Raw genomic sequence first — 25,897 nt, 5'->3', positions numbered from 1 at the left:
TGCTTCATTGGCCACAAAATCTACATTTAGCAATGGCCAGCTCAGTCTCCGGACTTGAAATCCATTGAAAACCTGTGGTTTGAATTGATGAGGGTAGTCCATAAGCGCAGACAAAGGATATCAAGGATCTGGAAGTGTTCTGTACGGAGGAATGGTCTAAGATCCCTCCCAATGTGTTCTCCAACTCATTAAACATTTTAGAAAAAGGCTCAGTGCTGTGATATTTGCAAGGTGAGGTATTGAAAGGTATAGAAAACAGGGGTGTCAATAATGTTGACCCCTACCATTTTTAGATTTTTTAAATATTACTTATGAAACAAAATCTCTTCCTCTGAGCAGTTGTATTAGTATAAAATAATATAATGTCCCAATTACAATACAGCTCGGGATTTGAATTCTACAGTCATTATTGCTCATCTTTATCAAAGTGTCAATCATTTCAGATCCCTCTTTATATTTCTGTCTACAGCGACGTATAGGCCTATTTCTCACAGGACAATAATTGTTAGATAAAATGTGGAAGAAAAAAAAATCCTTCTGATAGCCAGTGTATACCGTCAGAACGTCAGAGGGTTTAGTACTCTGGAATGGGAAGGTTGATGGTATACTCTGTGAGGATTATGGATCCAGTTCACTGAAGGGTCTTCCTGTCCAGATAATGACGTAATACCCTAAGAGCTCTATCCACTGAAACACAGTGCAATGGGCTGCAGAGAACGTTCTACTCTATTGGAAGCACTACTTGTGTTTTATGTTGAACTGTCTTGATCTCTCTCTCTCTCAATCTCTCTGCAAAGTCCATTTTTATCTCAATGAGGCAAACCTGTATGGATAAAGGTTGATAAAACAAGATGTAGAGAAACAAACAACGCTTCTTCTTCTCCTCCTCCTTCTTCTTCTTCTTCTTCTTCTTCTTCTTCTTCTTCTTCTCCTTCTCCTTCTCCTTCTTCTTCTTCTCCTTCTCCTTCTCCTTCTCCTTCTCCTTCTCCTTCTCCTTCTTCTTCTTCTTCTTCTTCTTCTTCTTCTTCTTCTTCTTCTTCTTCTTCTTCTTCTTCTTCTTCTTCTTCTTCTTCTTCTTCTTCTTCTTCTTCTTCTTCTTCTTCTTCTTCTTCTTCTTCCCTCCAGAGTGCGTTTCCTGTTGGGTGGTCGTCAAGGAGAGTTTAAGTTCCTGCCCCCGCCGGGCTACGCCCCGTGTTTCGAGGCTGTGCTACCCAGGGAGAAGCTGAGAGTGGAACACAGCCAGGAGTACAAGGAGGACCACAGTGAGACCAGGGATCTACTGGGTCCCACCATCACCCTGTCCCAGGCTGCCTTCACCCCTACACCTGTTGACACCAGCCAGGTAGGAAATAATACCCTTTACTATACTGTGTCATGGAGGATGGGACTTTAATTTAACTGGTCAACAACTAACAGGGGTTAAGGTCAATTGACTACCCTCCCTTGCCTCAATAGTTAGTCCAAATCAACACCAGTTATAACAGGTCCCAGAACAACAACCTCTGTCCCTATGTACCGTATGTGTAACGCTTCTGACCAAAGGCATTGATTTCCTGTGTATCTTGTCTTGTGGTTTCAGGTTGTTCTGCCTCCTCACCTGGAGAGGATCAGGGAGAAGCTGGCAGAGAACATCCATGAGCTGTGGGTGATGAACAAGATTGATCTGGGCTGGACCTATGGAGCTGTGAGTAAAATGCCCGAATATATTGTGATGAAGTGAAAATCTTTATCACCCGCAAATATAGAAAATGGCTGTGCAGTCAGAGATGGCGGGTATTTTTTAATTTAATTTTAGATAGGCGTATGTTTCTGCTTATAATTTCCAACATTTTGGTAGGCTATCTGTTAGTCAACTTGTCTATATAATTGGATACATGCAGCTTCTCTTCTGTCATTACCAGGGCTGACTCCAGGCATACAGGGGGTTGCTTAGGGCCCTCAGCACAAAACATTAAAATACAAAATTGGAGGGGGTTGGGCAGTGTTGTTAGTGAAGCAGGGCTGCACACCTCTCCCCGTCGCTATCTAATAGGGCGGCAGGTAGCCTAGTGGTTAGAGCGTTGGGCTGGTAACTGAAAGGTCGCTGGTTCGAATACCAGAGCCGAAAAGGTGAAAAGGCATTTAACCTTAATTGGTTCCAGGGGCGCTGTAATACAATGGCTGACTCTGTAAAACAACACATTCCACTGCATGTGAAAATGAAACATTTAATAGTATTTTTCCTAAACTCAGTCACTGCCTTCTCAGGCCTCAGTCACACCACCTATTAGACAGACAGATGGACAGAGAGACAGACAGACAGGGTGAGACAGACAGCCATTGGAGACTGGGGCTACACTGGTTACCCTCTACCACTGGTTACCCTGGTTACCCTCTACCACTGGTTACCCTGGTTACCCTCTACCACTTACAGTCAGGATATCCCTGGAGGTTTAGGCATTTCTGCACTATCCTCCAAAACCTCTTTACCCCCAGCAGGTAGTTGAGGATTCAGATAATGGTGTTGTGTTCCAGGTACGGGACAACAACAGATAATGGTGTTGTGTTCCAGGTACGGGACAACAACAGATAATGGTGTTGTGTTCCAGGTATGAGATATCAACAGATAATGATGTTGTGTTGCAGGTCTGAGATATCAACATATAATGATGTTGTGTTGCAGGTCTGAGATATCAACAGATAATGATGTTGTGTTCCAGGTCTGAGATATCAACAGATAATGATGTTGTGTTGCAGGTCTGAGATATCAACATATAATGGTGTTGTGTTGCAGGTCTGAGATATCAACAGATAATGGTGTTGTGTTCCAGGTCTGAGATATCAACAGATAATGGTGTTGTGTTCCAGGTACGGGACAACAACAGATAATTGTGCTGTGTTCCATGTATGAAATATCAACAGATAATAGTGTTGTGTTCCAGGTACGGGACAACAACAGATAATGGTGTTGTGTTCCAGGTACGGGACAACAACAGATAATGGTGTTGTGTTCCAGGTATGGGACAACAACAGATAATGGTGTTGTGTTCCAGGTACGGGACAAAAACAGATAATGGTGTTGTGTTCCAGGTATGGGACATCAACAGATAATGGTGTTGTGTTCCAGGTATGAGATATCAACAGATAATGGTGTTGTGTTCCAGGTATGAGATATCAACAGATAATGGTGTTGTGTTCCAGGTACGGGACAACAACAGATAATGGTGTTGTGTTCCAGGTATGGGACAACAACAGATAATGGTGTTGTGTTGCAGGTACGGGACAACAACAGATAATGGTGTTGTGTTCCAGGTACGGGACAACAACAGATAATGGTGTTGTGTTCCAGGTATGAGATATCAACAGATTATGGTGTTTTGTTCCAGGTATGATATATCTACAGATGATGGTGTTGTGTTCCAGGTACGGGACAACAACAGATAATGGTGTTGTGTTCAAGGTATTGGACAACAACAGATAATGGAGTTGTGTTGCAGGTACGGGAAAACAACAGATAATGGTGTTGTGTTCCAGGTACGGGACAACAACAGATAATGGTGTTGTGTTCCAGGTATGAGATATCAACAGATAATGGTGTTGTGTTCCAGGTATGAGATATCAACAGATAATGGTGTTGTGTTGCAGGTACGGGACAACAACAGATAATGGTGTTGTGTTCCAGGTACGGGACAACAACAGATAATGGTGTTGTGTTCCAGGTCGAGACATCAACAGATAATGATGTTGTGTTCCAGGTCTGAGATATCAACATATAATGGTGTTGTGTTGCAGGTCTGAGATATCAACAGATAATGGTGTTGTGTTCCAGGTCTGAGATATCAACAGATAATGATGTTGTGTTCCAGGTCTGAGATATCAACAGATAATGGTGTTGTGTTCCAGGTACGGGACGATAACAAGCGGCAGCATCCTTGTCTGGTGGAGTTCTCCAAGCTTCCTGAGCAGGAGAGGAGCTACAACCTACAGATGTCTCTGGAGACTCTCAAGTAAGTTACCACCCTACATACTGTTCCTGCTGGGTACAATCCCTAGTTACCACCCTACATACTGTTCCTGCTGGGTACAATCCCTAGTTACCACCCTACATACTGTTCCTGCTGGGTACAATCCCTAGTTACCACCCTACATACTGTTCCTGCTGGGTACAATCCCTAGTTACCACCCTACATACTGTTCCTGCTGGGTACAATCCCTAGTTACCACCCTACATACTGTTCCTGCTGGGTACAATCCCTAGTTACCACCCTACATACTGTTCCTGCTGGGTACAATCCCTAGTTACCACCCTACATACTGTTCCTGCTGGGTACAATCCCTAGTTACCACCCTACATACTGTTCCTGCTGGGTACAATCCCTAGTTACCACCCTACATACTGTTCCTGCTGGGTACAATCCCTAGTTACCACCCTACATACTGTTCCTGCTGGGTACAATCCCTAGTTACCACCCTACATACTGTTCCTGCTGGGTACAATCCCTAGTTACCACCCTGCATACTGTTCCTGCTGGGTACAATCCTAGTTACCACCCTACATACTGTTCCTGCTGGGTACAATCCCTAGTTACCACCCTACATACTGTTCCTGCTGGGTACAATCCCTAGTTACCACCCTACATACTGTTCCTGCTGGGTACAATCCCTAGTTACCACCCTACATACTGTTCCTGCTGGGTACAATCCCTAGTTACCACCCTACATACTGTTCCTGCTGGGTACAATCCCTAGTTACCACCCTGCATACTGTTCCTGCTGGGTACAATCCCTAGTTACCACCCCTACATACTGTTCCTGCTGGGTACAATCCCTAGTTACCACCCTACATACTGTTCCTGCTGGGTACAATCCCTAGTTACCACCCTACATACTGTTCCTGCTGGGTACAATCCCTAGTTACCACCCTACATACTGTTCCTGCTGGGTACAATCCCTAGTTACCACCCTACATACTGTTCCTGCTGGGTACAATCCCTAGTTACCACCCTACATACTGTTCCTGCTGGGTACAATCCCTAGTTACCACCCTACATACTGTTCCTGCTGGTTACAATCCCTAGTTACCACCCTACATACTGTTCCTGCTGGGTACAATCCCTAGTTACCACCCTACATACTGTTCCTGCTGGGTACAATCCCTAGTTACCACCCTGCATACTGTTCCTGCTGGGTACAATCCCTAGTTACCACCCTACATACTGTTCCTGCTGGGTACAATCCCTAGTTACCACCCTGCATACTGTTCCTGTTGGGTACAATCCCTAGTTACCACCCTGCATACTGTTCCTGCTGGGTACAATCCCTAGTTACCACCCTACATACTGTTCCTGCTGGGTACAATCCCTAGTTACCACCCTGCATACTGTTCCTGCTGGGTACAATCCCTAGTTACCACCCTACATACTGTTCCTGCTCGGTACAATCCCTAGTTACCACCCTACATACTGTTCCTGCTGGTACAATCCCTAGTTACCACCCTACATACTGTTCCTGCTGGGTACAATCCCTAGTTACCACCCTACATACTGTTCCTGCTGGGTACAATCCCTAGTTACCACCCTACATACTGTTCCTGCTGGGTACAATCCCTAGTTACCACCCTACATACTGTTCCTGCTGGGTACAATCCCTAGTTACCACCCTACATACTGTTCCTGCTGGGTACAATCCCTAGTTACCACCCTACATACTGTTCCTGCTGGGTACAATCCCTAGTTACCACCCTACATACTGTTCCTGCTGGGTACAATCCCTAGTTACCACCCTACATACTGTTCCTGCTGGGTACAATCCCTAGTTACCACCCTACATACTGTTCCTGCTGGGTACAATCCCTAGTTACCACCCTGCATACTGTTCCTGCTGGGTACAATCCCTAGTTACCACCCTACATACTGTTCCTGTTGGGTACAATCCCTAGTTACCACCCTACATACTGTTCCTGCTGGGTACAATCCCTAGTTACCACCCTACATACTGTTCCTGCTGGGTACAATCCCTAGTTACCACCCTACATACTGTTCCTGCTGGGTACAATCCCTAGTTACCACCCTGCATACTGTTCCTGCTGGGTACAATCCCTAGTTACCACCCTACATACTGTTCCTGCTGGGTACAATCCCTAGTTACCACCCTGCATACTGTTCCTGCTGGGTACAATCCCTAGTTACCACCCTACATACTGTTCCTGCTGGGTACAATCCCTAGTTACCACCCTACATACTGTTCCTGCTGGGTACAATCCCTAGTTACCACCCTACATACTGTTCCTGCTGGGTACAATCCCTAGTTACCACCCTACATACTGTTCCTGCTGGGTACAATCCCTAGTTACCACCCTGCATACTGTTCCTGCTGGGTACAATCCCTAGTTACCACCCTACATACTGTTCCTGTTGGGTACAATCCCTAGTTACCACCCTACATACTGTTCCTGTTGGGTACAATCCCTAGTTACCACCCTACATACTGTTCCTGTTGGGTACAATCCCTAGTTACCACCCTACATACTGTTCCTGTTGGGTACAATCCCTAGTTACCACCCTACATACTGTTCCTGCTGGGTACAATCCCTAGTTACCACCCTACATACTGTTCCTGCTGGGTACAATCCCTAGTTACCACCCTACATACTGTTCCTGCTGGGTACAATCCCTAGTTACCACCCTACATACTGTTCCTGCTGGGTACAATCCCTAGTTACCACCCTACATACTGTTCCTGCTGGGTACAATCCCTAGTTACCACCCTGCATACTGTTCCTGCTGGGTACAATCCCTAGTTACCACCCTGCATACTGTTCCTGCTGGGTACAATCCCTAGTTACCACCCTACATACTGTTCCTGCTGGGTACAATCCCTAGTTACCACCCTACATACTGTTCCTGCTGGGTACAATCCCTAGTTACCACCCTACATACTGTTCCTGCTGGGTACAATCCCTAGTTACCACCCTACATACTGTTCCTGCTGGGTACAATCCCTAGTTACCACCCTACATACTGTTCCTGCTGGGTACAATCCCTAGTTACCACCCTACATACTGTTCCTGCTGGGTACAATCCCTAGTTACCACCCTACATACTGTTCCTGCTGGGTACAATCCCTAGTTACCACCCTACATACTGTTCCTGCTGGGTACAATCCCTAGTTACCACCCCTACATACTGTTCCTGTTGGGTACAATCCCTAGTTACCACCCTACATACTGTTCCTGCTGGGTACAATCCCTAGTTACCACCCTACATACTGTTCCTGCTGGGTACAATCCCTAGTTACCACCCTACATACTGTTCCTGCTGGGTACAATCCTAGTTACCACCCTACATACTGTTCCTGCTGGGTACAATCCCTAGTTACCACCCTACATACTGTTCCTGCTGGGTACAATCCCTAGTTACCACCCTACATACTGTTCCTGCTGGGTACAATCCCTAGTTACCACCCTACATACTGTTCCTGCTGGGTACAATCCCTAGTTACCACCCTACATACTGTTCCTGCTGGGTACAATCCCTAGTTACCACCCTACATACTGTTCCTGCTGGGTACAATCCCTAGTTACCACCCTACATACTGTTCCTGCTGGGTACAATCCCTAGTTACCACCCCTACATACTGTTCCTGCTGGGTACAATCCTTAGTTACCACCCTACATACTGTTCCTGCTGGGTACAATCCCTAGTTACCACCCTACATACTGTTCCTGCTGGGTACAATCCCTAGTTACCACCCTACATACTGTTCCTGCTGGGTACAATCCCTAGTTACCACCCTACATACTGTTCCTGCTGGGTACAATCCCTAGTTACCACCCTGCATACTGTTCCTGCTGGGTACAATCCCTAGTTACCACCCTACATACTGTTCCTGCTGGGTACAATCCCCTAGTTACCACCCCTACATACTGTTCCTGCTGGGTACAATCCCTAGTTACCACCCTACATACTGTTCCTGTTGGGTACAATCCCTAGTTACCACCCTACATACTGTTCCTGCTGGGTACAATCCCTAGTTACCACCCTACATACTGTTCCTGTTGGGTACAATCCCTAGTTACCACCCTGCATACTGTTCCTGCTGGGTACAATCCCTAGTTACCACCCTACATACTGTTCCTGCTGGGTACAATCCCTAGTTACCACCCTACATACTGTTCCTGTTGGGTACAATCCCTAGTTATCACCCTACATACTGTTCCTGCTGGGTACAATCCCTAGTTACCACCCTACATACTGTTCCTGCTGGGTACAATCCCTAGTTACCACCCTACATACTGTTCCTGCTGGGTACAATCCAGGAGTAATTTAAAAACCTGTAGGGACAACTTAGTTAGCTTTAATTAATCACATATTTCCATGAGAGGAGAGGAGAGGAGAGAGAGAGAGAGAGAGAGAGAGAGAGAGAGAGAGAGAGAGAGAGAGAGAGAGAGAGAGAGAGAGAGAGAGAGAGAGAGAGAGAGAGAGAGAGAGAGAGAGAGAGAGAGAGAGAGAGAGAGAGAGAGAGAGAGAGAGAGAGAGAGAGAGAGAGAGAGAGAGAGAGAGAGAGAGAGAGAGAGAGACGGACGGCCATCTAAATGCAGAAATGAATTCCGTGACCTGAATCTCAGTCACAGGCGTGTTCCAAATGGAACCCTATTCCCTATATAGTGCACTACTTTTGTCCAGGGCCCCGTAGGAATTTGGTCAAAAGTAGTGCACTATGTACGGGAAAGGGTCCCATTTGGGATGCGAACACAGACACGGCTGGAGAGCGTTTATTTTAATTGAACTTACTGCATTATAATGGAGCGTGTGATACACAGAGTGTGCGTGCTAAATGGTAACCTGTTCCCTATATGGTGCACTACTTTTAAATAGAGCCCTATGGGCCCTGGTCAAACTAATGCACTATATAGAGTAACATCTGGAACACAGCTTGAGGAAGGGAGGGACTGGATCAGAACCACCAGGGTGTTCTTCTTGCAAAAGGTTGATTTGAAGTCTCCAGTAGTGTTCACAGCATTGATTAAACACTGTATTTCATACTGGACTCTCATGGAGAATGATCAGACAGATCAGACAGGCAGACCAAGTACTATACACTGAGTGGACAAAACATTAGGAACACCTTCTCTTTCCATGACGTAGACTGACCAGGTGAAAGCTATTGATCTCACCTATTAAATCCACTTCAATCAGTGTAGATGAAGGGGAGGAGACAGGTTAAATGTTTAAGTCTTGAGACAATTGAGACATGGATTGTGTATTTGTGCCATTTAAAGGGTGAATGGGTAAGACAAAAGATTCAAGTGCCTTTGAACGGGGTATGGTTGTAGGTGTCAGGCGCACCGGTTTGTGTCAAGAACTGCAACGCTGCTGGGTTTTTCACGCTCAACAGTTTCCCATGTGTATCAAGAAAGGTCCACCACCCAAAGGACATCCAGCCAACTTGACACAACTGTGGGAAGCATTGGGAGTCAACATGGGCCAGCATCCCTGTGCAACGCTTTCGACACCTTGTAGAGTCCATGCCCCCCGACGAATTGAGGCTGTTCTGAGTGCAAAAGGGAGTGCAACTCAATGTTAGGAAGGTGTTCCTAATGTTTTGTACACTCAGTGTAGACGTAGAATGAATCTGACAGAGCTATGTGTTCCAGAGGTAGAGTCATACTGTTGTAACGCAGGGTCCTATTCTATATTTCAGAAGCAGAGTTATACTGCAGTAATTCTGTACGCCACAAGGCTAGCTATTCTACCGACTAGCTTTTCTACCTGGAAGGATAGAATTACTAGCTCGCGCTCTTGTTTAGCTCAACCGATTGTCCTAGCTTCACTGCTTATCAGTCGAGAGCCGCGCTTTTGTTTGTCGCAAGACTAACCGAGGCGAACGCTAGCTACGTTCAAACTGTTAAAGGATTAGCTTTCCTCCGGGTATCACTGTGCTAACTTGCTACATGCTTCATCTCCTGTGGTAGCTAGCGTCACACAGCTAGCTACGGAGACTTGGTTAGCCCATGCTGCAGGTCACAAGCTAACCTGGATAGTTCGCTAGAAAGCAAGCTATCCACATAAGCGTTGCTAGCTAACTCAGAACGAGTTCCCTATCTGCACATACGGTAGCATAAGCATTGCTAGCTATAACAACCATTAGCCCACATGCTGGTTGCTAGCTAGCTAATGCCTACGCTAACCCACCATGGCTATAGCGTTTATACACAGTGCCCACCCCAGCTAGCCATTAGCAGCAAGGCACCTAATAAACTAGCTCACACCTATCAAGGCGCTACTGGGCTAGCAGGCCTTTCTTCCATGATTTAGGGACGTAGGAAGGGTGACAGTGGCTTGACCTCCGCCCAACACTGGTGAGCGAGAGTCAACCAACCTGTGGCCGCAAGAGCAGGGAACTGGCGCGCATGCGCAGTCCAGCCCTGGGTCTTGTCCACACTTACAAAGGGGTACAGACTGCTCGTTCTCAACTGAGTTCTGGAATCAGTCGACTGGCGACTCGACATGCATACTAGAGCAGGAAATCTCCTCTCTATTAATCAAAGGGGCTATCAGGGCGATACCAGCGGCAGAGAGCCATCGCGGCTTCTACTCCTGGTACTTCCTGGTTCCCCTCCCCCCTTTCTGGACCTATGGGTCCTTTACAGCTATCTGATACGTTCCATATGTTTACTCTCTACGTGCTGTCTCACTCTATTCGTCATATGGTTACTCTCTACTCTCTGGTTCATATCAGCCAACCTGCAGGATGCTTATTTTCACATAAGCATTCTGCCAGCACACAGGAGGTCTGTAAGGTTTGCTTTTCAGGGCACAGCCTAAGAATACCTCGCTGTCGCCGCATTCGCAACTCAGCATTGCTGACAGTGTTTTGTTCACTGAAACACTTTCTACCCTCCCTTTGAAATTGTCACGTTTTGATCAGAACGGACAAAACGACTGCGGTGGCCCTCACTCCCTGCGCTTACAGACTATCCACCAGGATTATGCTGTGGAGCAGAGTACACCTACTGTCACTACACACGACTCATGTCCCGGGCGTACTAAACGTCGGAGCGGTCTTATCCCCAAATGGTGAAACAGTTCTCCTCTTCTAAGCCTCATACTCCCCAGTCTAGTCAGAGTGTGAGAAGAAGGCCATCCTTCATCAGCCCTTTGATGGCCAGGCAAGCTCTGGTTAGCAGAGATCAGTGTGAGAAGAAGTATATCTACAGTGGGGAAAAAAGTATTTAGTCAGCCACCAATTGTGCAAGTTCTCCCACTTAAAATTTCTCCCACTTATTTTCCACCATAATTTGCAAATAAATTCATAAAAAATCATACAATATGATTTTCTGGATTTTTTTTCCTCATTTTGTCTGTCATAGTTGACGTGTACCTATGATGAAAATTACAGGCCTCTCTCATCTTTTTAAGTGGGAGAACTTGCACAATTGGTGGCTGACTAAATACTTTTTTCCCCACTGTAGCTGCTATCTCGGCCTGTCATATAGGCTCCGACAGTAACACGCTGGTTTTCACATCCAGGTCCCTAGCCTTTAGCCTTTAGCCTTTAGCCTTTAGCCCTGTCATATAGGCTCTGGCAGTAACACGCTGGTTTTCACATCCAGGTCCCTAGCCTTTAGCCTTTAGCCTTTAGCCCTGTCATATAGGCTCCGGCAGTAACACGCTGGTTTTCACATCCAGGTCCCTAGCCTTTAGCCTTTAGCCTTGTCATATAGGCTCTGGCAGTAACACGCTGGTTTTCACATCCAGGTCCCTAGCCTTTAGCCTTTAGCCTTTAGCCTTTAGCCTTTAGCCTTTAGCCCTGTCATATAGGCTCTGGCAGTAACACGCTGGTTTTCACATCCAGGTCCCTAGCCTTTAGCCTTTAGCCTTTAGCCTTTAGCCCTGTCATATAGGCTCTGGCAGTAACACGCTGGTTTTCACATCCAGTTCCCTAGCCTTTAGCCTTTAGCCTTTAGCTTTTAGCCTTTAGCCCTGTCATATAGGCTCTGGCAGTAACACGCTGGTTTTCACATCCAGTTCCCTAGCCTTTAGCCTTTAGCCTTTAGCCTTTAGCCCTGTCATGGGATTTGTCTATTGTGCTTCAGGCTGTTTCTCAGCAGCACTTTGAGCCGCTGGAGAGCAGGGAGATGAAATATCTGTCCTTTAAGAATGCTTTACTGGTTGCCCTTGAAGAGGAGCGGCTACACCGTTTGTGTCCAGTACGTGCGTTGGCACAAATACTTTGATAGAACGAGAGCTTTGTGCAATAGCGTCCAACTATTTGTGTCCTGGACGCCTCCCAACAGGAGGGCCCCCCCCCCCTCTCGTCAACGGTTATCACATTGGATTGTGGAATCTATTATATTGACCTATAATAGCAAGGGGTTCCATCCTGCGGAAGACCTGAGGGCTCACTCCACCAGAGGTATGGCTGCTTCTTGGGCTCTGTTTAAGGGCATCTCCTTGCAGGAGATTTTACGATGCGGCTTGTTGGGCGTCCCCTCGTACTGTTACGAGGTTCTACCGGCTAGACGTCACTGCCCATTCTTTGGCGCGTACTATCTTCAGTGTCGGGGGTCCCCTGAGGGGTTGATACGTTGAGACTACCTGGCTTCGGAGAGCGCGTATCGAAATGAATAATTGACCAATAATGACCGATTCCTCACCTCAGCTTCCTCCATCGAATATTCATGTTGATTAATGATCGTCCTCATATTTTCAAGACTCAGTGGAGACACCTCCAAAGTGAGAGCTATGCTCTTCCTACTCTGTGATTAGTGTGGAGTTACTCAGACCCTCTCTTAGTGAACCTGACAATGCTTCTCCTTTCTGATTGGTCTGAAGGACTCTCTTGGCCCTGGGTTGCCACGTGGGGCTGGCTGATGAGCATGCTGTGGAGAATGTGAAGAACCTCAAGCTCTCCGCCACGTGAGTCACTTTCCTCACATTCTGTACCATCTTATTACACAACAGTTAGTACCTACTGTATGTTCTCCAGACTCTGCTCCTAGTAGCTAAGATTGCCATCTCTGCTCATAGCTGTCTACCTCCTCCAAGTGCAATGTCAATAACTGTGCAATGACTGCTAGTGTGTTGGATGTACTGGTACACATTTCAGTTTACGTGCATATTTTGCCTTAGCTTGTGCCTTACCAGCTCTTTTTCTGTTTTAACCTAGTCCTTTACCAGATGGGTGTCTGTTTTAACCTAGTCTTTTACCAGATGGGTGTCTGTTTTAACCTAGTCCTTTACCAGATGGGTGTCTGTTTTAACCTAGTCCTTTACCAGATGGGTGTCTGTTTTAACCTAGTCCTTTACCAGATGGGTGTCTGTTTTAACCTAGTCCTTTACCAGATGGGTGTCTGTTTTAACCTAGTCTTTTACCAGATGGGTGTCTGTTTTAACCTAGTCATTTACGAGATGGGTGTCTGTTTTAACCTAGTCTTTTACCAGATGGATGTCTGTTTTAACCTAGTCCTTTACCAGATGGGTGTCTGTTTTAACCTAGTCCTTTACCAGATGGGTGTCTGTTTTAACCTAGTCCTTTACCAGATGGGTGTCTGTTTTAACCTAGTCCTTTACCAGATGGGTGTCTGTTTTAACCTTTACCAGATGGGTGTCTGTTTTAACCTAGTCCTTTACCAGATGGGTGTCTGTTTTAACCTAGTCCTTTACCAGATGGGTGTATGTTTTAACCTAGTCCTTTACCAGATGGGTGTCTGTTTTAACCTAGTCCTTTACCAGATGGGTGTCTGTTTTAACCTAGTCCTTTACCAGATGGATGTCTGTTTTAACCTAGTCCTTTACCAGATGTGTGTCTGTTTTAAACTAGTCCTTTACCAGATGGGTGTCTGTTTTAAACTAGTCCTTTACCAGATGGATGTCTGTTTTAACCTAGTCCTTTACCAGATGGGTGTCTGTTTTAACCTAGTCCTTTACCAGATGGGTGTCTGTTTTAACCTAGTTCTTTACCAGATGGATGTTTGTTTTAACCTAGTCCTTTACCAGATGGGTGTCTGTTTTAACCTAGTCATTTACCAGATGGGTGTCTGTTTTAACCTAGTCCTTTACCAGATGGGTGTCTGTTTTAACCTTTACCAGATGGGTGTCTGTTTTAACCTAGTCCTTTACCAGATGGGTGTCTGTTTTAACCTAGTCCTTTACCAGATGGGTGTCTGTTTTAACCTCGTCCTTTACCAGATGGGTGTCTGTTTTAGTCTAGTCATTTACCAGATGGGTGTCTGTTTTAACCTAGTCATTTACCAGATGGGTGTCTGTTTTAACCTAGTCCTTTACCAGATGGGTGTCTGTTTTAACCTAGTCCTTTACCAGATGGTTGTCTGTTTTAACCTAGTCCTTTACCAGATGGGTGTCTGTTTTAACCTAGTCCTTTACCAGATGGGTGTCTGTTTTAACCTAGTCCTTTACCAGATGGGTGTATGTTTTAACCTAGTCCTTTACCAGATGGGTGTATGTTTTAACCTAGTCCTTTACCAGATGGGTGTCTGTTTTAACCTAGTCCTTTACCAAATGGGTGTATGTTTTAACCTAGTCCTTTACCAGATGGGTGTCTGTTTTAACCTAGTCCTTTACCAGATGGGTGTCTGTTTTAACCTTGTCCTTTACCAGATGAGTGTCTGTTTTAACCTTTACCAGATGGGTGTCTGTTTTAACCTAGTCCTTTACCAGATGGGTGTTTGTTTTAACCTAGTCCTTTACCAGATGGGTGTCTGTTTTAACCCTAGTCCTTTACCAGATGGGTGTCTGTTTTAACCTAGTCCTTTACCAGATGGGTGTATGTTTTAACCTAGTCCTTTACCAGATGGGTGTCTGTTTTAACCTAGTCCTTTACCAGATGGGTGTCTGTTTTAACCTAGTCCTTTACCAGATGGGTGTTTGTTTTAACCTTTACCAGATGGGTGTCTGTTTTAACCTAGTCCTTTACCAGATGGGTGTCTGTTTTAACCTAGTCCTTTACCAGATGGGTGTATGTTTTAACCTAGTCCTTTACCAGATGTGTGTCTGTTTTAACCTAGTCCTTTACCAGATGGGTGTCTGTTTTAACCTAGTCCTTTACCAGATGGATGTCTGTTTTAACCTAGTCCTTTACCAGATGGGTGTCTGTTTTAAACTAGTCCTTTACCAGATGGGTGTCTGTTTTAAACTAGTCATTTACCAGATGGATATCTGTTTTAACCTAGTCCTTTACCAGATGGGTGTCTGTTTTAACCTAGTCCTTTACCAGATGGGTGTCTGTTTTAACCTAGTTCTTTACCAGATGGATGTCTGCTTTAACCTAGTCCTTTACCAGATGGGTGTCTGTTTTAACCTAGTCCTTTACCAGATGGGTGTCTGTTTTAACCTAGTCCTTTACCAGATGGGTGTCTGTTTTAACCTAGTCATTTACCAGATGGGTGTCTGTTTTAACCTTTACCAGATGGGTGTCTGTTTTAACCTAGTCCTTTACCAGATGGGTGTCTGTTTTAACCTAGTCCTTTACCAGACGGGTGTCTGTTTTAACCTCGTCCTTTACCAGATGGGTGTCTGTTTTAGTCTAGTCATTTACCAGATGGGTGTCTGTTTTAACCTAGTCCTTTACCAGATGGGTGTCTGTTTTAACCTAGTCCTTTACCAGATGGGTGTCTGTTTTAACCTAGTCCTTTGCCAGATGGTTGTCTGTTTTAACCTAGTCCTTTACCAGATGGGTGTCTGTTTTAACCTAGTCCTTTACCAGATGGGTGTCTGTTTTAACCTAGTCCTTTACCAGATGGGTGTCTGTTTTAACCTAGTCATTTACCAGATGGGTGTCTGTTTTAACCTAGTCCTTTACCAGATGGGTGTCTGTTTTAACCTAGTCCTTTACCAGATGGGTGTCTGTTTTAACCTAGTCCTTTACCAGATGGGTGTCTGTTTTAACCTAGTCCTTTACCAGATGGGTGTTTGTTTTAACCTTTACCAGATGGGTGTCTGTTTTAACCTAGTCCTTATGTCATTCTCATGCCAAACTGTTTTTCTTCCATTCAACAGCGTCTCCCTAGACTAATGTTTTGTCTCTCTATGTGTGCATCCTCTCTGGTCCAGTTATGAGCTGTCTAGTGGCTACAAGCCTGCTCCTATGGACCTGGGCCACATCAAGCTGGCCTCTACCCAGGAGGCCATGGTGGACAAGCTGGCGGAGAACGCTCACAATGTGTGGGCCAGGGACCGCATACGCCAGGGCTGGACCTACGGCATCCAGCAGGTGTGTCACCCAAAGGTGTGTGTGTTTAGCCGTGGTGGTGACCAGGGGTTGCTGCAGCAGCGTGGTGGTGACCAGGGGTTGCTGCAGCAGAGTGGTGGTGACCGGGGGTTGCTGCAGCAGGGTGGTGGTGACCAGGGGTTGCTGCAGCAGTGTGGTGGTGACCAGGGGTTGCTGCAGCAGGGTGGTTGCAGCAGAGTGGTGGTGACCAGGGGTTGCTGCAACAGGGTGGTGGTGACCAGGGGTTGCTGCAGCAGCGTGGTGGTGACCAGGGGTTGCTGCAGCAGCGTGGTGGTGACCAGGGGTTGCTGCAGCAGGGTGGTGGTGACCAGGGTTGCTGCAGCAGGGTGATGGTGACCAGGGTTGCTGCAGCAGCGTGGTGGTGACCAGGGTTGCTGCAGCAGAGTGGTGGTGACCAGGGGTTGCTGCAGCAGGGTGGTGGTGACCAGGGGTTGCTGCAGCAGCGTGGTGGTGACCGGGGTTACTGCAGCAACGTGGTGGTGACCAGGGTTGCTGCAGCATCTCAACAGCCCCCCATGAAACATGTAAGACCCACTACACCTTTAATGAGTCCACTACAGAGGTGCAGCTGTAACTAGAACTATTTATCACCACTGGGAGATGAGAGTTTTCCTGCTCTGCCTGTCAGCTAAAGTTAGCCTTATCTTAGTACAGACTACATACTATACTGCAGACTCTGTATACAATTAGACCCAGCAGCCCTGGCAGTGGTGTAGTCTGGATCCCACGTCTGGCTGTGCTGTCTCTCTCACTCCAATGGCTCATTTTGTGACGCAGAAAATATTGGCTAAATGTATTTATAGAATTTAAAAAGGTCCTACCGGACATTATTCATCACGATCAGATGGGATTCTTAAAAAGAAGATATATTGGAGACAACATTAGAGAACTGCTGGAAATAATGGAAAACTATGAGAATGCAGGGAAACCAGGTATAATCTTTATAGCAGATTTTGAGAATCTCTCATAAGATGGGTAAAAGTCATGTACAACAATCCTTTATGTAAAATAAGAAATTAACGGTTACTTCTCTGAGAACTGAATTGTCAAGAGGTTGCTCTCTGTCACCATAACTAATTATTATGGCCACAATTGTTAGCTTTAAAAATCAGATCAAATGATAACATTTAAGGGGCTAAAAATATCAATGTATGCCGATGATTCAAGTTTTCTCTTGAGTCCTCAATCTTCAACCTTGAAGGGCCTCATTGAGGGCCTGGATAATTTCTCCAGTTTCTCTGGACTAAAACCCAACTATGAGAAGTGTACTATATTACTGATTGGGTCTCTAAAAGACACAATCTTTAAATTGCCATGTGGTCTCCCGATTTAAATGGGCGGATGGTGAAGTCGATGTGCTTGGTGTACATATCCCGGAAAAGTTGAGCGATCTTGCAACTAACTTTGATCGAAAACTCAGCAAAACAGATAGAACCTAGAAACCGAGGGAAACACCTATCCATTTATGGGAAGGTTACTCTGATTCATTCTCTAGTGATATCGCAGTTTACATATTTATTTATGGCTCTACCGACTCCAGGAGAATCCTTTTTCAAATAATGTGAGAAACAAATATTTCACTTTATTTGGAATGGCAAACCAGATAGAGTTAAACAAGCATTATTATGTAACCAACATGAGTTTGGAGGGTTAAAATTATTACATATAAGACATTAAACCTCTCTCCTAAAGCCTCCGTTGTACCGAAATGTACAAAAAGGGTATAATATTTATGAAGGCCATCGTAAACAAGAACGGTAAAATTGTCACACAAACAACCAACAACAGTGTATGGAGGTGTATGGAGGTGTATGGAGGTGTATGGAGGTGTATGGAGGTGTATGGAGGTGTATGGAGGTGTATGGAGGTGTATGGAGGTGTGTGGAGGTGTATGGAGGTGTATGGAGGTGTGTGGAGGTGTATGGAGGTGTATGGAGGTGTATGGAGGTGTATGGAGGTGTATGGAGGTGTATGGAGGTGTATGGAGGTGTATGGAGGTGTATGGAGGTGTGTGGAGGTGTATGGAGGTGTATGGAGGTGTGTGGAGGTGTATGGAGGTGTATGGAGGTGTATGGAGGTGTATGGAGGTGTATGGAGGTGTATGGAGGTGTATGGAGGTGTATGGAGGTGTATGGAGGTGTGTGGAGGTGTATGGAGGTGTGTGGAGGTGTATGGAGGTGTATGGAGGTGTATGGAGGTGTGTGGAGGTGTATGGAGGAGGTGTATGGAGGTGTGTGGAGGTGTGTGGAGGTGTGTGGAGGTGTATGGAGGTGTATGGAGGTGTATGGAGGTGTATGGAGGGAGGTGTGTGGAGGTGTATGGAGGTGTATGGAGGTGTATGGAGGTGTATGGAGGTGTATGGAGGTGTATGGAGGTGTGTGGAGGTGTGTGGAGGTGTGTGGAGGTGTATGGAGGTGTGTGGAGGTGTGATGGAGGTGTGTGGAGGTGTATGGAGGTGTATGGAGGTGTATGGAGGTGTATGGAGGTGTGTGGAGGTGTGTGGAGGTGTGTGGAGGTGTGTGGAGGTGTGTGGAGGTGTGTGGAGGTGTATGGAGGTGTATGGAGGTGTATGGAGGTGTGTGGAGGTGTGTGGAGGTGTGTGGAGGTGTGTGGAGGTGTGTGGAGGTGTATGGAGGTGTATGGAGGTGTATGGAGGTGTATGGAGGTGTATGGAGGTGTGTGGAGGTGTGTGGAGGTGTGGTGTGGAGGTGTGTGGGGAGGTGTATGGAGGTGTATGGAGGTGTGTGGAGGTGTATGGAGGTGTGTGTGGAGGTGTGTGGAGGTGTGTGGAGGTGTGTGGAGGTGTATGGAGGTGTATGGAGGTGTGTGGAGGTGTGTGGAGGTGTGTGGAGGTGTGTGGAGGTGTATGGAGGTGTATGGAGGTGTGTGGAGGTGTGTGGAGGTGTGTGGGAGGTGTGTGGAGGTGTGTGGAGGTGTGTGGAGGTGTATGGAGGTGTATGGAGGTGTATGGAGGTGTGTGGAGGTGTGTGGAGGTGTGTGGAGGTGTGTGGAGGTGTGGAGGTGTATGGAGGTGTATGGAGGTGTATGGAGGTGTATGGAGGTGTGTGGAGGTGGATGGAGGTGTGGAGGTGGATGGAGGTGTATGGAGGTGTATGGAGGTGTATGGAGGTGTATGGAGGTGTGTGGAGGTGTGTGGAGGTGTGTGGAGGTGTGAGTGGGAGGTGTGTGGAGGTGTGTGGGAGGTGTGTGGAGGTGTGTGGAGGTGTGTGGAGGTGTGTGGAGGTGTGTGGAGGTGTGTGGAGGTGTGTGGAGGTGTGTGGAGGTGTGTGGAGGTGTGTGGAGGTGTGTGGAGGTGTGTGGAGGTGTGCGGAGGTGTGCGGAGGTGTGCGGAGGTGTGCGGAGGTGTGCGGAGGTGTGCGGAGGTGTATGGAGGTGTACGGAGGTGTACGGAGGTGTACGGAGGTGTGTACGGAGGTGTGTACGGAGGTGTACGGAGGTGTACGGAGGTGTGTGGAGGTGTATGCTCAATACAAAATGATAACCAACTCATCGCAGCTCGGCCACAAAATTGGAAGAGACAATTACTTAAAGAAGAAATAATTAGTCTGTCTGCCACCCAGTAAAAATCATAAATGGCTTAAATGATTTGTATAAATCAAAAAATGTATCAGTTTCACTTAGTCAAAAGGTTTGACAGCAATACCGTGTAAAATTCAAGTCCGTTGGGAACAGGTTTCTGATGTCTCAATACCTTGTCATCGGGTCTATGAACTGACATATAAAACCACAATCCGTTTGTTTCAATTTAAGCCATTATATAAAATACTTGCTACAAAAAGTAGCAAGTAGCTACTCTTTGGCTCAGCTGGTAGAGCATGGCGCTTGTAACGCTTCGATCCCCAGGACCACCCATACACAAAAAATTTATGCACGCATGACTGTAAGTCGCTTTGGATAAAAGCCTCTGCTAAATGGCATATTATTATTATTATTATTTAAAAAAATGCTCAATATATGTGGCATTGAACAGTCAGACTTGTGCAGACTCTGCCACGAGGAAACAGAATCAATAGAACATATTTTATGGTACTGTCCATCGGTGGCGTCAACAGTGAAGAGGCGACTCCGGGATGCTGACCTTCTAGGCAGAGTTGCAAAGAAAAAGCCATATCTCAGACTTCCCATCTTAATATTGTATTTTTATTGGCCAGTCTTTCTTTGCAACTCTGCCTAGAAGGTCAGCATCCCGTAGTCACCTCTTCACTGTTGACGTTGAGATTGGTGTTTTGCGGGTACTATTCAATGAAGCTGCCAGTTGAGGACCTGTGAGGCGTCTGTTTCTCAAACTAGACACTCTAATGTATTTGTCCTCTTGCTCAGTTGTGCACCGGGGCCTCCCACTCCTCTTTCTGTTCTGGTTAGAGCCAGTTTGTGCTGTTCTGTGAAGGGAGTAGTACACAGCGTTGTACGAGATCTTCAGTTTCTTGACAATTTCTCGTATGGAATAACCTTAATTTCTCAGAACAAGAATAGACTGACGAGTTTCAGAAGAAAGTTATTTGTTTCTGGCCATTTTGAGCCTGTAATCGAACCCACAATTGCTGATGCTTCAGATACTCAACTAGTCTCAAGAAGGCCAGTTTTATTGCTTCTTTAATCAGCGCAACAGTTTTCAGCTGTGCTAACATACAGTGAGGGAAAAAAGTATTTGATCCCCTGCTGATTTTGTACGTTTGCCCACTGACAAAGACATGATCAGTCTATAATTGTAATGGTAGGTTTACTTGAACAGTGAGAGACAGAATAACAACAAAAACATCCAGAAAAACGCATGTCAAAAAATGTTATAAATTGATTTGCATTTTAATGAGGGAAATAAGTATTTGACCCCTCTGCAAAACATGACTTCACAGAGGTCAGACGTTTCTTGTAGTTGGCCACCAGGTTTGCACACATCTCAGGAGGGATTTTGTCCCACTCCTCTTTGCAGATCTTCTCCAAGTCATTAAGGTTTCGAGCCTGACGTTTGGCAACTCGAACCTTCAGCTCCCTCCACATTTTCTATGGGATTAAGGTCTGGAGACTGGCTAGGCCACTCCAGGACCTTAATGTGCTTCTTCTTGAGCCACTCCTTTGTTTCCTTGGCCGTGTGTTTTGGGTCATTGTCATCCTGGGACACCCATCCACGACCCATTTTCAATGCCCTGGCTGAGGGAAGGAGGTTCTCACCCTAGATTTGACGGTACATGGCGCCATCCATCGTCCCTTTGATGCGGTGTAGTTGTCCTGTCCCCTTAGCAGAAACCCCCCCAAAGCATAATGTTTCCCACCTCCATGTTTGACGGTGGGGATGGTGTTCTTGGGGTCATAGGCAGCATTCCTCCTCCTCCAAACACGGCGAGTTGAGTTGATGCCAAAGAGCTCGATTTTGGTCTCATCTGACCACAACACTTTCACCCAGTTCTCCTCTTAATCATTCAGATGTTCATTGGCAAACTTCAGATGGCCCTGTATATGTGCTTTCTTGAGCAGGGGGACCTTGCGGGCGATGCAGGATTTCAGTCCTTCACGGCGTAGTGTGTTACCGATTGTTTTCTTGGTGACTATGGTCCCAGCTGCCTTGAGATCATTGACAAGATCCTCCCGTGTAGTTCTGGGCTGATTCCTCACCGTTCTCATGATCATTGCAACTCCACGAGGTGAGATCTTGCATGGAGCCCCAGGCCGAGGGAGATTGACAGATCTTTTGTGTTTCTTTCATTTGCGAATATTCGCACCAACTGTTGTCACCTTCTCACCAAGCTGCTTGGCGATGGTCTTGTAGCCCATTCCAGCCTTGTGTAGGTCGAGAATCTTGTCCCTGACATCCTTGGAGAGCTCTTTGGTCTTGGCCATGGTGGAGAGTTTGGAATCTGATTGATTGATTGCTTCTGTGGACAGGTGTCTTTTATACAGGTAACAAGCTGAGATTAGGAGCACTCCCTTTAAGAGTGTGCTCCTAATCTCAGCTCGTTACCTGTATAAAAGACACCTGGGAGCTAGAAATCTTTCTGATTGAGAGGAGTCAAATACGTATTTCCCTCATTAAAATGCAAATCAATTTATAACATTTTTGACATGCGTTTTTCTGGATTTGTTTGTTGTTATTCTGTCTCTCACTGTTCAAATAACCCTACCATTAAAATTATAGACTAATCATGTCTTTGTCAGTGGGCAAACGTACAAAATCAGCAACGTGCCATTGGTGTTTATGAAGTCCAATCTCCTCTTCTTTAGTTCAGTGTGTTTAATGAAGTCCTATCTCCTCTTCTTTAGTTCAGTGTGTTAATGAAGTCCTATCTCCTCTTCTTTAGTTCAGTGTGTTAATGAAGTCCTATCTCCTCTTCTTTAGTTCAGTGTGTTAATGAAGTCCTATCTCCTCTTCTTTAGTTCAGTGTGTTAATGAAGTCCTATCTCCTCTTCTTTAGTTCAGTGTGTTAATGAAGTCCTATCTCCTCTTCTTTAGTTCAGTGTGTTTAATGAAGTCCTATCTCCTCTTCTTTAGTTCAGTGTGTTAATGAAGTCCTATCTCCTCTTCTTTAGTTCAGTGTGTTAATGAAGTCCTAACTATCTCCCCCTTCCTTGTGAAGGATGTGAAGAATCGTAGGAACCCCCGCTTGGTTCCGTACACTCTGCTGGACGAGAGGACCAAGAAGTCCAACAAGGACAGTCTGAGGGAGGCTGTCCGCACCCTGCTGGGGTACGGATACAACCTGGAGGCTCCGGATCAGGACCATGGTACAGTCAAAACACACACACACCCCTCACCTCCTTCGTGGTTCAGTCCAAACTCTACCTCACACACACCCCTCACCTCCTTCATGGTTCAGTCCAAACTCTACCTCACACACACCCCTCACCTCCTTCATGGTTCAGTCCAAACTCTACCTCGCACACCCCTCACCTCCTTCGTGGTTCAGTCCAAACTCTACCTCACACACACCCCTCACCTCCTTCGTGGTTCAGTCCAAACTCTACCTCACACACACCCCTCACCTCCTTCATGGTTCAGTCCAAACTCTACCTCACACACACCCCTCACCTCCTTCATGGTTCAGTCCAAACTCTACCTCGCACACCCCTCACCTCCTTCGTGGTTCAGTCCAAACTCTACCTCGCACACCCCTCACCTCCTTCATGGTTCAGTCCAAACTCTACCTCACACACCCCTCACCTCCTTCGTGGTTCAGTCCAAACTCTACCTCGCACACCCCTCACCTCCTTCATGGTTCAGTCCAAACTCTACCTCACACACCCCTCACCTCCTTCATGGTTCAGTCCAAACTCTACCTCACACACCCCCTCACCTCCTTCATGGTTCAGTCCAAACTCTACCTCACACACACCCCTCACCTCCTTCATGGTTCAGTCCAAACTCTACCTCGCACACCCCTCACCTCCTTCATGGTTCAGTCCAAACTCTACCTCACACACCCCTCACCTCCTTCATGATAACATACAGCTTGCGGGCTATACGCTGCATCGGCAGGATAGAACGGCTGACTCCGGTAAGACAAGGGGTGGCGGTCTGTGTATATTTGTAAACAACAGCTGGTGCACGAAATCCAATATTAAGAAAGTCTCGAGGTTTCGCTCGCCTGAGGTAGAGTATCTCATGATAAACTGTAGACCACACTATTTACCAAGAGAGTTTTCATCTATATTTTTCATAGCTGTCTATTTACCACCACAAACCGAGGCTGGCATTAAGACCGCACTCAATGAGCTGTATAAGGCCATAAGCAAACAGGAAAACGCTCATCCAGAGGCGGCACTCCTAGTGGCCGGAGACTTTAATGCAGGGAAACTTAAATCTGTTCTACCTAATTTCTACCAGCATGTTAAATGTGCAACCAGAGGAAGAAAAAAACTCTAGACCACCTTTACTCCACACACAGAGACTCATACAAAACTCTCCCTCGCCCTCCATTTGGTCAATCTGACCATAATTCTACCCTCCTGATTCCTGCTTACAAGCAAAAAATAAAACTGTCAAAGACTCCAGCTCCCCTAGTCATAGACTGTTCTCTCTGCTACCGCACGGCAAGTGGTACCGGAGCGCCAAGTCTAGGTCCAAAAGGCTCCTTAACAGCTTCTACCCCCAAGCCATAAGACTCCTGAACAGCTAATCAAATGGCAACCCAGACTATTTGCACCCCCCCCATCTTTTATGCTGCTGCTACTCTCTGTTTATTATCTAAGCATAGTCACTTTAACTCTACCCACATGTACATATTACCTCAATTACCTTGACTAACCGGTGCCCCCGCACATTGACTCTGCACCGGTACCCCCTGTATATAGCCTCCCTACTGTTATTTTATTTTACTTCTGCTCTTTAATTATTATTTTATTTTTTAATCTATTTTTTACTTAACACTTATTTTTCTTAAAACTGCATTGTTGGTTAAGGGCTTGTCAGTAAGCATTTCACTGTAAGGTCTACACCTGTTGTATTCGGCGCGTGTGACAAATAAAATTTGATTTGATTCAGTCCAAACACACCCCTCACCTCCTTCATGGTTCAGTCCGAACACACCCCTCACCTCCTTCATGGTTCAGTCCGAACACACCCCTCACCTCCTTCATGGTTCAGTCCGAACACACCCCTCACCTCCCTCCACATCGGCGACCTGGATTAAAACCACTACCCCGTTACTCTCCCTCGCCAACTGCACATTAAACCCCACAGAGTCTCTTATATAACCCCAATGACGAATTGACCCACTAGTCTGTTCAAGGGGGCTTTTATGACGCCCAATATTTTATACAAGGAGATTTATTTTTCCTCATGGCATGTTCGGATTTAGTGTTTTATTGCAGGAGCATACAGCAGTTATCTCCACAGCTATCTCCACAGCTATCTCCACAGCTATCTCCCAGACAAATATCATTTTAATATTGGTTTTGCTCTGAACTGTAGAGCTGTGGAGATAGCTGTGGAGATAGCTGTGGAGATTGGCCTGGCTTGTTTTAGTACCCTTCAAGACACATCGTTCTAGTTGAGGGATACTCAGGGTGGACCTGTTTTTGAGAAATGATCACACTTATTAAACAACCTACAACAGGTTGTGTATTAATGGCAGAGTATAGTACAGGATATTACAGTACACTTATTAAACAACCTACAACAGGTTGTGTATTAATGGCAGAGTATAGTACAGGATATTACAGTACACTTATTAAACCACCTACAACAGGTTGTGTATTAATGGCAGAGTATAGTACAGGATATTACAGTACACTTATTAAACAACCTACAACAGGTTATTACAGTACACTGGGAGTAGGAAAGGTGCAGCCGTCACCACGTAGAAAAAGAGCTTCAGTTGTTACAGTTGTTGATCAACCCAGTTGGACTGTGCCCCCAGAGGTAGACAGGAGCAGACCACTGGTCCCCTCTAAGCCAAACATGTTGTCTGGTCCTGTTTCAGCAGCGAGAGCTGACATCGGTAGCATGTCTGCTGAGCGGTTCCGTATCTTCCGAGCCGAGAAGACGTACAGTGTGAACGCTGGGAAGTGGTACTTTGAGTTTGAGGTGTTGACGTCGGGGGAGATGAGGGTCGGCTGGGCACGGCCCGGCTGTCTACCTGACCAGGAGCTGGGCTCTGACCACCACGCCTTCGTCTTCGACGGATTCAAGGTGAGTCAGAATGTGATTGATTGA

General features: G+C 46.2%; 1 protein-coding gene across 1 annotated transcript in view; it reads left to right on the top strand.

Annotated features, from left to right (window-relative positions):
• Positions 1-25,897, top strand: part of LOC121564974 (ryanodine receptor 2-like) — a 165,116-nt gene extending 139,219 nt beyond the window's left edge. The window contains 7 exon segments of the mRNA XM_045222019.1: positions 1,126-1,342; positions 1,580-1,684; positions 3,883-3,986; positions 12,816-12,899; positions 16,053-16,227; positions 22,821-22,968; positions 25,665-25,897. Of these exon segments, the coding sequence (XP_045077954.1) occupies positions 1,126-1,342; positions 1,580-1,684; positions 3,883-3,986; positions 12,816-12,899; positions 16,053-16,227; positions 22,821-22,968; positions 25,665-25,897 (1,066 nt within the window).

The sequence above is a fragment of the Coregonus clupeaformis genome, chromosome 1, assembly GCF_020615455.1.
Source record: "Coregonus clupeaformis isolate EN_2021a chromosome 1, ASM2061545v1, whole genome shotgun sequence".
Classification (NCBI taxonomy): domain Eukaryota; kingdom Metazoa; phylum Chordata; class Actinopteri; order Salmoniformes; family Salmonidae; genus Coregonus; species Coregonus clupeaformis.
The sequence above is the reverse complement of the archived record's forward strand: the minus strand, read 5'-3'. Positions and strand labels throughout refer to the sequence as shown.